This window comes from Hemitrygon akajei, chromosome 14 (assembly GCF_048418815.1).
Source record: "Hemitrygon akajei chromosome 14, sHemAka1.3, whole genome shotgun sequence".
In the NCBI taxonomy this organism is placed as follows: domain Eukaryota; kingdom Metazoa; phylum Chordata; class Chondrichthyes; order Myliobatiformes; family Dasyatidae; genus Hemitrygon; species Hemitrygon akajei.
The window spans coordinates 51,636,159-51,649,490 of NC_133137.1; the positions used below are offsets into that span (position 1 = coordinate 51,636,159).

General features: G+C 43.1%; 1 protein-coding gene across 1 annotated transcript in view; it reads left to right on the forward strand.

The window, feature by feature from the left end:
- The first annotated feature begins 6,230 nt into the window (after nucleotides 1-6,230).
- The window catches only part of LOC140738581 (uncharacterized), a 205,506-nt gene continuing 198,404 nt past the window's right edge, over nucleotides 6,231-13,332 (forward strand). Inside the window, exons 1-2 of the mRNA XM_073066055.1 lie at nucleotides 6,231-6,322; nucleotides 7,487-7,611. Coding sequence (XP_072922156.1) covers nucleotides 7,495-7,611 — 117 coding nt within the window. The 5' untranslated portion in view covers nucleotides 6,231-6,322; nucleotides 7,487-7,494. The remainder of the gene's footprint in view (nucleotides 6,323-7,486; nucleotides 7,612-13,332) is intronic.

The following is a 13,332-nucleotide window of genomic DNA, read 5'->3' on the forward strand; positions in this document are numbered from 1 at the left end:
CTTCTTCATCCAATTTAAGACTGACTCCAGTGTATGTAACAGCTCATTGAGGCATAGTACAGTTTCTCTGCAATGTTGCACCAACCTTTTAATCTACTCTAAAATCAATCTACCCCCCCCCCAACTACATTGCCCTCATTTCTGAATCTACTTATCTAAGAATTTCCTAAAATCTCCTAATGTATCTGCTTCCATCATGATTCCTGGCCAAGGTGTTTCAAGCACTCACCAGTCTCTGTGTAAATAAACTTAACTCTGACATCCCCCCTTAATACTTTCTTCCAGTCATCTTAGTATCATGCCCCTTCATATTAGCCATTTCCACTCTCTGCTATCCACTCAATCTATACCTCTTATCATTATGTACACCCCTATCAAGTCAGCTGTCAAAGTAGAGAAGGGAGGAATCTGCCCATAGGAGCTGATGTATATTTTAACGATAGTCTGTTGGATTTAATAACATCTATGTGAGCTTGCTTATATATAGGGGTTCCCATATGTCTGGTCTTCATAACTCAGGGGCAGCCTATAGTAGGAGAGTGATATTAAAGTGTAAGTAATCAGATCCCTCATTGATCTATTTTGGGGGCCTTGGCCTTTCACTTTATTTGTTGCTGATTTGGGTAAAGTTCTGCTTCCAAGTTTGCAATGACACACGGTTAGATTCGTAGTAATTAGAGAGCAAGACTTTCCTTTATAGATTTAGTTAGTGGACAGAGCTTTGAAAAATAGAGTTTAGCTTGGCTGATTGTGAATTCATCCAGTTTGGATTCAAGAAAGTAAAATGCCGATTTCAAAAAGACACTAGTTGTTCTGAGGGGGCAAATGGATTTGGGTCATACTTCAAGGATAATTAATATACCAACCAAGCACAGGCTTGAGGGGACTAAAACATAGAGGGAAGGACCTGATGTGTAGAGAATGGATCTGACACAGCTGGAGAACCGAACACGGTGGGATATGTAGTCCTGGCCACATGTGCAGCAACGGTCCTTTTGGTTTTAAGGAACGTAACAGAACAGTGCTGAAAGCACTGACAATGAATGTAAGAATGAAAAGGCGTTGCACGGTTTATATCATAATTTTTTAAAATTATGAATAACATTTATTTTTAAAATAATAATAAAAATGTAGTCTTTAAAGAGGATGAAGCCCATACTTGGCAAAAAATATACGAGTGACTAAGGAAGGTCTTGCATACTACACACAGAAAAATAGGAACATAAATTAGAGTGATGTCAATGATTCAACCTCAAACCAGTATACTTAAAACAAGTAATTTTTGTTTGCGCACACAATTATTGAGATTAAAGTTATTGGAACATAAACTTATTTTGGGCCCTGTTACCCTCTTGCAGTTTTTGGGCAGGGAACGCATACATTATGATCAGCATTAAAGTCTCTGTCATGTTTCTGTAACTTCAAAACATAAAGCTAATTGAAAGAAAAAAAACACGGAGCCAGGGATAACATGTACGTTTAGTTTTTTACTTTGAGTGAGGCACACACTTCAGTCAGAGGGTGGTGAGAGTGTGGAGTGAGTTGCCAGTGGAGTTGGTGTATGCGGGTTTGATTTCAACAGTTAAGAGGAGTTGGATAAGTATGTGGATGGGAGGAGTATGGAGGGCTGTGGTCCAGGTGCAGGTCAATGGGACTAGGCAGAATAATATTTCAGCACAGATTGTGGTAGGGCCTGTGTCTGTGCTGCAGGGCTCAGTGGGCTCATTCTTTCAATAGTTATGTCATATTTTTGTTGCTATATCTGAGTCTCAGCTCTCTCAGCCTCTGTTTCACTTTTTCTTTCTACCTTTCCTCCCTCTGTATTATGTACAGATAAGTGAATTCCTCTGTTGGGAAAATCAAGTAACAAGGGAAAAAATATTTACACAAGAGCTGGGTTCTTGAGTATTGAAATTTATGAGCGATTTTGGGGCCCGTATCTAAGAAAGTATATGCAGCTCTGGAGAAGATCCAGAGGATTATAACTTTTGCCGCATGTCACTGATTGTCTAGGACAGATGTCCTTGACTTATGAAGCAATAATATTAACGAGTGCTCCTCACATAGGAATACACTGTACCGAAATAGCCAGAAGGTGTTCACTAATCTATTTCAATTTATAAATTTTACTTAAAATATTTTCCAGAAATGTGAGCCTTTCACTAATTGAGGAATCATTATATTGACCACATAGCTAAATTTTTTTGTTGCCTGTTAAGTTCCTATGGGCTAGGCTGAGATTGTAAAATGGTTTTTATATTGTAATTCCAAAACTGGGAATGTGATTGGTGAGGAATCTATTGGGCCCTTCAAGCTTCTTGCTGCTTGCAATTAATTGATGTATACCTTAATCCTGTCCACCTAGCTGTGTCGGAGCAGAGTTCCAGCACTTAAGTGAACAAGGAGTCTAATATTGAACCTGAGCAAAATGGCTTTCATTTTAAGGCTATAGAACATACAACATTACAGCATAGTACAGGCATTTCATGTTGTGACAACTAACCCTCATGGTTCTCCATTTTTCTACAATCCATGTGCTTATCTCAGAGTTTCTAATGTACCTGCCTCTATCATTACCCTTTGTAGGGCATTCCACACACCGACAACTCTCTGTATACAAAAAAATAGTTGATATTCCCCCCTCAGCTTTCCTCAAATCACCTTAAAATTATTCCACTTCATCTTAGCCATTTCCACACTGGGAAAATGCCTCTGGCTATCCACTCAATCTATGTGTCTTGTTATCTTATATAGTTCTATCAAATCACCTCTCCTCCTCCTTCGCTCCAAAGAGAAAAGCCCTAGGTTGCTATGGCAAATTGCTCTGGATTGATCTGGATTCTCACACAATTATAGGAAGTAGTGTTTGATTAATCTCAGAAAGAGCCTCAAGAGTTTTGTGAGGGTGATGTTAAATAATAGACCAAATTTTAAATGTATGACAAAGGCTTGAGTATCAAAGTATCATGTGCACAAGGCTGCAAATTAATGGGAGTAAGTGGAGGACAGATTTGGCCTTTTGTATTTAGAGGTAGGATTTAATGAAATGTATTAAATCCATGTTCCTCATGACACCCAAATTAATAATGACATGAACACTTTAACAGCTGCTCATTTTTGCATTGAAATCATGGAAGATGGATGCTTAAAAAGACAAGGGACATTGGAAATGCAGAAGTAGTCAAACCAAGACACCTCTTGCACATTGAAGGCATAGATGATAAGAAAAATGCTGGGTTAACAACTGCTCCCAATCTGATATATGTTCCTCAATACCTGCACTTTGCTGAAACTAAAATTTCATTTCCTCTTCCAGGTTTGGATCTGTGATTGGACTGTGGTATATCCTCACTGATAGCACCACTGATTCAAGCTCAGGTAGGTTGGGAAAGTGTGTATTTTTGGGGCATCATTGATGCAATAATGCAATTTTCAATTGTAGTTGGTGAAAGCCAGCTCACTGTGGAAGACACCAGTTGTATGCCAGAAATTCAAGAGAGTCAGGGGGCAGAAGTGATTGCAATTGCTATTACTAAGGATAAGGTGCTTGGAAAGCTGAAAGGTTTGAAAATAGATAAGTCAGCTGGACCAGATTGTGGGGTCATTAGGATCATTTCAAGAATCAGCTTTGCCCCATGGATTACAAATGCTAATAATATTGGTAATAAGGCGCCCAAAACTGTTCTCAATACTCCAAGTGTGGTCTTACTACTAATTAAGATATGCAGTTCTCCAGTCAGCATCATCCCACTTATATTAATAAACAAATTGTTCAAATGCAAGATGATGCACACTTTAGAATCATGCTCTGTACTTTGCCCCCCCCCTTTAGAAAATAGTGTATGCCTTTATTCCTTCTACCAAATCTGAGCGGCTCTCTGTCTGATGATGGTATGGCATTAAATGCAAACCAACATTCTGCCTGTGCCACACAGCTGTGGTACGTCACAGAATGAGATCTCCCTACCATGTCCACACAATTTCTGGGAGAGCTGAAATTATATAGATAGGCAAAGAAATCTGGAAAATTCCTCTCCAAATCTCTTAGTTAATTGAATCTAGCTCAAGAGGCCAGTCTAGTTATCTTTGTACAAGGTGTTATAAAAGCTCATCTGTGTCTTGTAGGTATTAGTGGAAGACATTTCCTTCCTGGCCTGAGAACAGAAACACATCCTGATACCCAATTTAAGTGTAAACTTGTTTAACCTGTATTATTGATGCCTGAGAGCTCACAGCAACATTTAATTGAAGCACAAAGGCCTAGGACTTGATTGATGGTGATGCACACTTCGTATGAGCTACACAACAGATAAATCACCAAAGGCACTTCTTGGCAAAGCAGATCATAAGGTCACTTATCTTGTGAGAGAGAAGGGAAAAGAGACGAAAGTGAATGTGTGAGAAAGAAAAGAGAGGGGGAGTGTGTGTATAAGAGAGTAGGGGAGGAATTGAACCCGCTGTATGTGTTCAGACCTTCAGCATGGGACAAATGCCCGCAAATACACTCCTTGCCTAAGCTGTAACTGGAGAGTCTGACCTGGAAGTCAGTGTATCCACAATTAGTAGGTGACGGATTCTGTGGGGGGGGGGGGGTCACACCACATAATGCACCCAGTGCCCTGTACTCTGCTCTGCTTTAGGTGGGCATTCATTTTGAACATCTTATTTTAGTCAGCTAAGTTCTCTAATTTCTGCAGATAAAGAAATCTAAAAAAAGTCAAATGTTTTGTAAAGAAAAATTCATTTGAAAGCAAGGAGCCATTTTTTATAGTTTGATATACAGATGACTACAGATAAATGTAAGAACTTCAAAAGCAGTTGATGTTATTCAGCCCCTTGCCCCTAGTCAATAATTGTCAAGTTTTAACTTGGCAGTTATTGTAGTTTGCTGGAGAACAGTCCCAACTTCAATGACCCTTTTCTTTAATATGCAGAAATGTTTCCAAATCTTCCTGAAAAGAGAGGCTTCAACCTTTACATATCTGATCCCTAGGACTACCAATAAAAGGTTCAATAAGAGGTTCTCGTCCACAACCTCTTGCTGCCTTCTCTTTCTCTTCCCAACCCCTTTCTTGTCCTCCACTCCCTATCTTTTCTCTTTATCTTTGGCCTCCCCTCCTATACCTAATTTCTATATCTCTCTCATCGTCTTTTTCCTACCCAGTCACTCCTTCCCTCCCTGCCATTCCCCACTCTCATCTTTTCAACTCCCTTTTCTCGCTCCATCCCCTCTGGTCTTCATCCCTTTATCTTCCCCATCTTCCACCCTCTTCCTCTCCTTCTCACTTTCCTCCCAACCACTCATCTTTTCTGCCTTCTTTCTCCCTCTTCTCTTCTTCCCATCTTTTTACTCCCATCCATCCCCCCTCTCCACTCTCCCTCACCTTCCCCTCCTCTACTGTCACCCCTCTCCCCTCCGACCTCCCCAGTACTCCCTCTCCCCCTCCTCCTCTGTACCCCTCCTCTCTTCCCCGTTCCCCTATCTTGTATTCCTTCCTTTCTGTATCCTCTCTCACTCCTCCCCCTCCTCTCCTGTATCCTCTCTCACTCCTCCCCCCCTGTATCCTCTCTCACTCCTCCCCCTCCTCTCCTGTATCCTCTCACTCCTCCCCCTCCTCCCCTGTATCCTCTCTCACTCCTCCCCCTCCTCTCCTGTATCCTCTCTCACTCCTCCCCCTCCTCTCCTGTATCCTCTCTCACTCCTCCCCCTCCTCCCCTGTATCCTCTCTCACTCCTCCCCCTCCTCCCCTGTATCCTCTCTCACTCCTCCCCCTCCTCTCCTTCCTCCCCTGTATCCTCTCTCACTCCTCCCCCTCCTCTCCTTCCTCCCCTGTATCCTCTCTCACTCCTCCCCATCCTCTCCTGTATTCCTCTCCCCTTTCCCCCTGTATCCTCTCTCACTCCTCTCCCTGCTCCCCGTACCCCCTCTTCCCTTCCTTCCCTGTACCCCGTAACCCCTCTCCTCCTATTCTCCTGTAACCCTTCCCCTCCGACACTGCACCCCACTCCACCGCACCCTCTCTCCTCCCCCAACCCCCACCTTTCTTCCTCCTCCCTCGGCCGCAGCTCCCTGGAAACCGTCAACAAACGGTGCCGTGCGGCCGGCTGGCGGCTCAGGAGCGGCGGAGCAGCGGCCGGAGAGCGGGTGAGGGTGAGGCCGGGCGGGGAAAAAGTCGGGGTCGGGTCGCTGCTCCCTTCTTTCGACTCTCCCTGGACAGTTTGGTGGGGGGTAGGGGCGGATGTTGGAGTGTCCGCCCTAGCGGCGGGAAGATCTATCTTGTACACAAATCCCACATCGCAACTAAACCAAAACTTTCGAAAGGTTGGAATTCCTCTTGGTTTAATCGTTAACTTGACCTCCCGCTTCTTCCGTCGTTAGACACCGCTTTAGAATGAAACCGGTTTTCTGGGACCTGCAGTGTTTATCCGGCACTGGGGTTCTGCTGAGAGACGCTGGTTCACCCTCACTCCCGGTGCGGTGGTGAGATCACCAGTCTGCAGAGAAACGTGCCCACATCCCACGCAGATCAGCAGAACTCACGCCACAGAGGAAACCAGCTCAGACACCCACTGAGACTACCAGCCCACACGATCACAGAGACAACCACCGTCCCCCCACTCCCACAGATTAACCAGCCTACACTATCACAGAGACAACCACCGTCCCCCCACTCCCACAGATTAACCAGCCTACACTATCACAGAGACAACCACCGTCCCCCACTCCCACAGATTAACCAGCCTACACTATCACAGAGACAACCACCGTCCCCCACTCCCACAGATTAACCAGCCCACACTATCACAGAGACAGCCACCGTCCCCCCACTCCCACAGATTAACCAGCCCACACTATCACAGAGACAACTACCGTCCCCCCACTCCCACAGATTAACCAGCCCACACTATCACAGAGCCAACCACCGTCCCCCACTCCCACAGATTAACCAGCCTACACTATCACAGAGACAACCACCGTCCCCCACTCCCACAGATTAACCAGCCTACACTATCACAGAGACAACCACCGTCCCCCACTCCCACAGATTAACCAGCCTACACTATCACAGAGACAACCACTGTCCCCCCACTCCCACAGATTAACCAGCCTACACTATCACAGAGACAACCACCGTCCCCCACTCCCACAGATTAACCAGCCTACACTATCACAGACAACCACCGTCCCCCACTCCCACAGATTAACCAGCCCACACTATCACAGAGACAACCACCGTCCCCCACTCCCACAGATTAACCAGCCTACACTATCACAGAGACAACCAGCATCCCCCACTCCTGCAGAGACCAACAGACCAGACAGACAACCGGCATCCCCCAATCCCACAGAGATATCTGAGCCGGTGAAAAAATTGAGTTGTATTGGTGACCCCCATGCAGGTTTGAGAGAACAAACCCAGAATTTGCTGTGTGGTGTTGGTACATTGAAATACAGATAAATAAATTGAATAACGTGTTTCTCCAGGTAACAAGATGGCGGACTGTGGATCAAATAGCCGGTTTTCTGAGAAAGCCCAGCTACAGGAGCTACAGGAGCGATTCTGTCAATATGTCCAAAATATGAAATGCCTGACAGATCAGCTTGAAATGGTAAAGTATGCCTTAGAATGACCAGGCAATTTGTTCTCTTTACCTGCTCTCCCTGTGTTTGGAGCACTCTGAGATTGTGAAAAGTTCTGTGTAAATGCAAGATCTTGGAATCATTTTAAATTATTTAACCCTCTTGGGCCAGAGTAGCAAAATTAGCTGCAGAATCATATTTGAAAGGTCAGGCAGCATCTATGGAGGAGAATAAAGAGTTGACATTTCTTGGGCTGAGACCCTTCTGTTTATTCCTCTCCATAGATGCTTCTTGACCTGCTGAGTTCCTCCAGTATTTGCTGTGTATTGTTCTGGATTTAGAGAATCGGCTGAATTTCTTCTATTTATGTATGTGGATTGAGTGGTGTCCACCCTTTCAATACTTTCAAGTCAGTCTTTCACACAATGGGAGTGATAATGCCAACAGAGAAGAAGGCCCATCAGCCCCTCCATCCTGTTCTAAACACTTAGTGAGACAATGGCCAGTCTACAGTCTTTCCACAATTTCATGTTTGATAGAAGATCATGGTGGGGAGTTAAACAACCAAGGATACACATCCTATCAAAAAGACAAGTAGGTTGGCAGAGGTATTAGGGTAGCTGTGTTGGTAAAAAATGAAGTCAAATGCTGAGAAAGAGGTGACATAGGATTAGATGTAGATTCCTTGTGGGTAGAGTTAAGAAACTGCAAGGGTAAAATGATCCTGATGAGAGTTACATACAGGCCTCCCAATAGTAGCCAGGATGTGGACTACAAATTACAGCAGGGGATAGAAAAGGCATGTAAAAAGGACAATGGTTATGGGGGATTTTAACATGCAGGTAGATTGGGAAAATCAGGTTGGTAAGGAATTTGTAGAATGCTCATGAGATGGCATTTTAGAAGATCTTATGGTCAAGCCAATGAAGAAAAAGGCAATCCTAGATATGGGATTGCCCAATGAGGCAGATTTGATTAGGGAGCTTAAGGTAAAGGAACCCTTAGGAGGCAGTGATCATCCACAGTTTGAGAGGAAGAAGCTAAATTCAGATATATTGGTGTCACGCTTGAGTAAAGGTAACTACAGAGGCAAGAAATTAAAGCTGGCCAAAGTTGATTGGAAGGGGAGCAGAGATGACGATAGTGCAGCAACAGCTGGTGTTTCTGGGAGCAATTTGGAAGGCATGAGATAGATACATCCCAAAGAAGGAGCATTCTAAAGGGAAGATGTGGCAACAGTGGCTGACAAGGCAAGTCAGAGACAGCATAAAAGCAAAAGAGAGGGCCTAAAATATATCAAAAATTAGTGAAAAGGCAACTAAAAAAGCAATATGGAAAGAAAAGATGAAATATGAAGGTAAACTAGCTAATAATGTAAAAGAGGATATAAAAAATATAAAGAATAAAAGAGAAACAAAAGTGGACATTGCACCATTAGAAAATAGTGCAGGAGAGGTACTAGTGAGGAACAAAAGAAATGCCATACAAACTGAATAAATATTTTGCACCTATCTTCACTCTGGAAGACACCAGCAGCATGCCAGAAATGCAAGAGAGTGATGGGGCAGAAGTGAGTGCAGTCACTATTACAAAGGAGAAGGTGCTTGGGAAGCAGAAAGGTCTGAAAGTAGATGAGTCACCTGGACCAGATGGTTCTGAAAGAGGTAGCCAAAGAGATAATGAAGGTATTTGCAATAATCTTTCAAGAATCACTTGGACTGGAAAATGACATATATCACTCCACTATTTGAGAAGGGAGGTAGGCTAAAGACAGGAAATGATAGGCCAGTTATCCTGATTCAGTCGTTGATAAGATCCTAGAGTCCATTATTAAGAATGAGGTTTCAGGTTATTTGGAAGGACGGGATAAAATTGGCTGAAGCCACTATGGTTTCCTTAAGGGGAGATCTTACCAGACAAATCTGTTGGAATTATTTGAGGAAGTAACCGGCAGGACAAAGGGTCTGTGTATGTTCTTTACTTGGATTTTCAGAAGCTCTTTGACAAGGTTCCGTAAATAAGGCTGTTAAACAAGATAGGAGCCCATAGTATTACAGGAAAGACACCAGTATGGATAAAAGATTGGCTCATTGGCAGAGGCAAAGTGTGGAAATTAAGTGGGGCTTTTCTGATTGACTGCCCGCGATTAGTGGTATTCCACATGGATCAGTGTTGGGTCCACTAATTTTCACATTATATGTCAATGATCTGGATGATAGAATTGATGGCTTTGTGTTTTGGGCCCCATATCTAAGAAAGGATTAGCTGGTGTTCAAGAGGGTCCAGAAGAAGTTTACAAGAATGATTCCAGGAATGAAAGGATTAATGTATGAGGAGCATTTGATGGCTTTGAATCTGTACACACTGGAGTTTAGAAGAATGAGGGAGAGGTTTCATTAAAATCTACTGATTTTGAAAGGCCTGATTGGAGTGGACATGAGGAGGATATCTCCAATAGTGGGAGAATCTAGGGTGAGAGGGAAAAGCTTCGGTAGAGAAGGATGTCTCTTTAGATTAGAGATGAGGAAGAATTTGTTCAGCCAGTGGGTGCTGAATTTGTGGAATTCTTTGCTAAAGATGGCTGTGGAAGCCAAGTAACTGGGTGTATTTAAAGTGGAAGTTAATAGGTCCTTGATTAAGGGTTTAAATGTTATGGAAGTAGGCAGGAGAATGGGGGAGAAAGGGAAAATAAATCAGTCATGATTGAATGATGGAACAGACATGATGGGCAGGATTACCTAATTCTGTTCCTAGGTCTTATGGTCTTTTTCTTATAGTACAGGGCTTCCCAATCTTTTTTATATCATGAACCTCTATTATTAACCAACGGTTCATGGACCCCAGGTTGGAAACCACTGCTATAGAAGTTATTACCTTAGTTAACAGAAGTTTGAAAGTTAATAGCTGACTGTTTGTGGAAAAGAGTTCCAAATATTTACTACTTTTTCCATCAGGAAGTGTTTCTAAATTTTAAGTTGTGAGCCCTGTCTCCTTAGTTACTTCTACCTTCATGATATCTAGTGTATTCAGCCAGAGGGTGGTGGATAAATGGAATGAACTGTCAGAGGAAGTGGTAGAGGCTGGTAAAACTACACTGTTTAAATGATATTTGGACAGCTACATAGATATGATAGGCTTAGACGGATATGGGCCAAATGCGGACAAACGGGTATAGTACAAACAGGCAACCCTGTTGACATGGACAAGTTTTGCCGAAAGGCCTGTTTCCCTATAGAAAAGCTCTACAATTATGATTTTATTTGCTTACCTCAATACTTTGAAAACTTGGTTGAAATCACTCTAACTTTCTAAGTATCAGGGAATTCAAGGATAAAATGTAAACACGAACATTACATCAGCTGTACATCAGGGGACAGCATTTTGCTGTAAGCTCAGTGTTTGTGGGTTAAAATTCATGGGTACTCCACAGAGCCAACGGAATACGACATAGCTGTAGGTGTATTTTGGATGATATTTGGGCCCAAATTGCCCTCCCAAAGAGACGCCAAAGATCCCATAGCATTTCGAAGAGCGAGGAATTCCCTCTGGTGTCCTAGTCAACCTTTATTTAACTGAAACACTGGTGTTCACAGAAGCTCCACAAAGTAGTCTGGGCTCACTAAGGCAATGACTGAAGCAATGGAAGTGTTTACTTTCCTTGAAACACTATGAAGCTAATTCCAGGGATGAGAGGATTTTCCTATCAAAAGAGGCTAAACAAGTTGTGTCTGTATTCTTTGGAGTTTAGAATAATGAGGGGTAATTTACCAAGACATGTAGGATACTGGGTCATGTGTAAGACAGGGTGGATGTTGAGATGTTTTCACTAGTGGGAGAGTCTCAAACAAAGGGACAGAGTTACAAAATGAGGGGATGGTCATTTAAAACTGAGGTGTGTAGAATTTCAGTGTCTGGAATTCTCCAACCTAGAGGCTAGATCATTAGAAATATTCAAAGCAGAGGTAGATAGAGCTTTGAAAGAGCATGATTTGACACAAAGGAGAAGCTGATGCCAGGTGTACATTAACCATGATTGTATTGAATGCTGGGCCAGGTTAGAAGGGCCAAATGGTCTACTGGTGCTTGGATTTTCTTACTTCCTTGTGTTCTACAAAGAGGCAGTAAAGTGGGAAAGGAAAGAAAATACCGTTGCTGAGAATCCAACTAAAAGTTTAATCTCCAAGGTTATGTGGTATTTTATGAATGTGGTTTAAATACATTATTGTGTATGAGGGAGGATGATGGAGCAGGGGAGGGTGTTTGTTGTGCATTTCTAATTACTCTGGAACTGACTAGATATTTCACAGGGCCTCATTGCTCCAATTCTAGAGAAAAATGTAGGCCAATTCCCTTCCGCAAAGAACGTTAGTGAACTATACTTTTATAACAAGAAAACTAGAAACATAGAAATGTACAGCACAATACAGGCCCTTCAGCCCACAATGCTGTGCCGAACATGTACTTACTTTAGAAATTACGTCGGGTTACCTATAGCCCACTATTTTTCTAAGTTCCATGTACCTACTCAGGAGTCTCTTAAAAGATTCTGTTGTATCTGCCTCCACCACCGTCGCTGGCAGACCATTCCACACACTCACCCCCCTCTGCATAAAAAAACTTGCCCCTGACGTCTCCTCTGTACCTACTTCCAAGCACCTTAAAACTGCGTCCTCTCATGTTAGCCATTTCAGGCCTGGGAAAAAGCCTCTGACTATCCACATGGTCAATGTCTCTCATCATCTTATACACCTCTATCAGGTCACCTCTCATCCTCTGTTGCTCCAAGGAGAAAAGGCCAAGTTCACTCAACCTATTCTCATAAGGCATGCTCTCCAATCCAGGCAACATCCTTGTAAATCTCCTCTGCACCCTTTCTATAGTTTCCACATCTTTCCTGTAGTGAGGTGACCAGAACTGAGCATAGCACTTCAAGTGGGGTCTAACCAGGGCCCTATATAGCTGTAACATTACCTCTCGGCTCTTGAACTCAGTCCCATGATTGATGAAGGCCAATGCACCGTATGCCTTCTTAATCACACAGTCAACCTGTGCAACAGCTTTGAGTGCCCTATGGACTCGGACCCCAAGATCCCTCTGATTCTCCACACTGCTAAGAGTCTTACCATTAATACTATATTCTGCCATCATATTTGACTTACCAAAATGAACCACCTCGTACTTATCTGGGTTGAACTCCATCTGCCACTTCTCAGCCCAGTTTTGCATCCTATCAAATACTCTTTATAGCCTCTGACAGCACTCCACACTATCCACAACACCCCCAACCTTGGTGCCATCAGCAAATTTACTGACCTATCCCTCCACTTCCTCATCCAGGTCATTTATAAAACTCACAAAGAGTAGGGGTCCCAGAACAGATCCCTGAGGCACACCACTGGTCACCAACCTCCATGCAGAATATGACCCGTCTACAACCACTCTTTGCCTTCTGTGGGCAAGCCAGTTCTGGATTCACAAAACAATGTTCTACTTGGATCCCATGCCTCCTTACTTTCTCAATAAGCCCTACATGGGATACCTTATCTAATGCCTTACTGAAATCCATATACACTACATCTACTGCTCTTCCTTCATCAATGTGTTTAGTCACATTCTCAAAAAATTCAATCAGGCTCATAAGGTACAACCTGCCCTTGGTGACTATTCCTAATCATATTACGTCTCTCCAAATGTTCATAAATCCTGCCTCCCAGGATCTTTTCCATCAACTTACCAACAACTGAAATAAG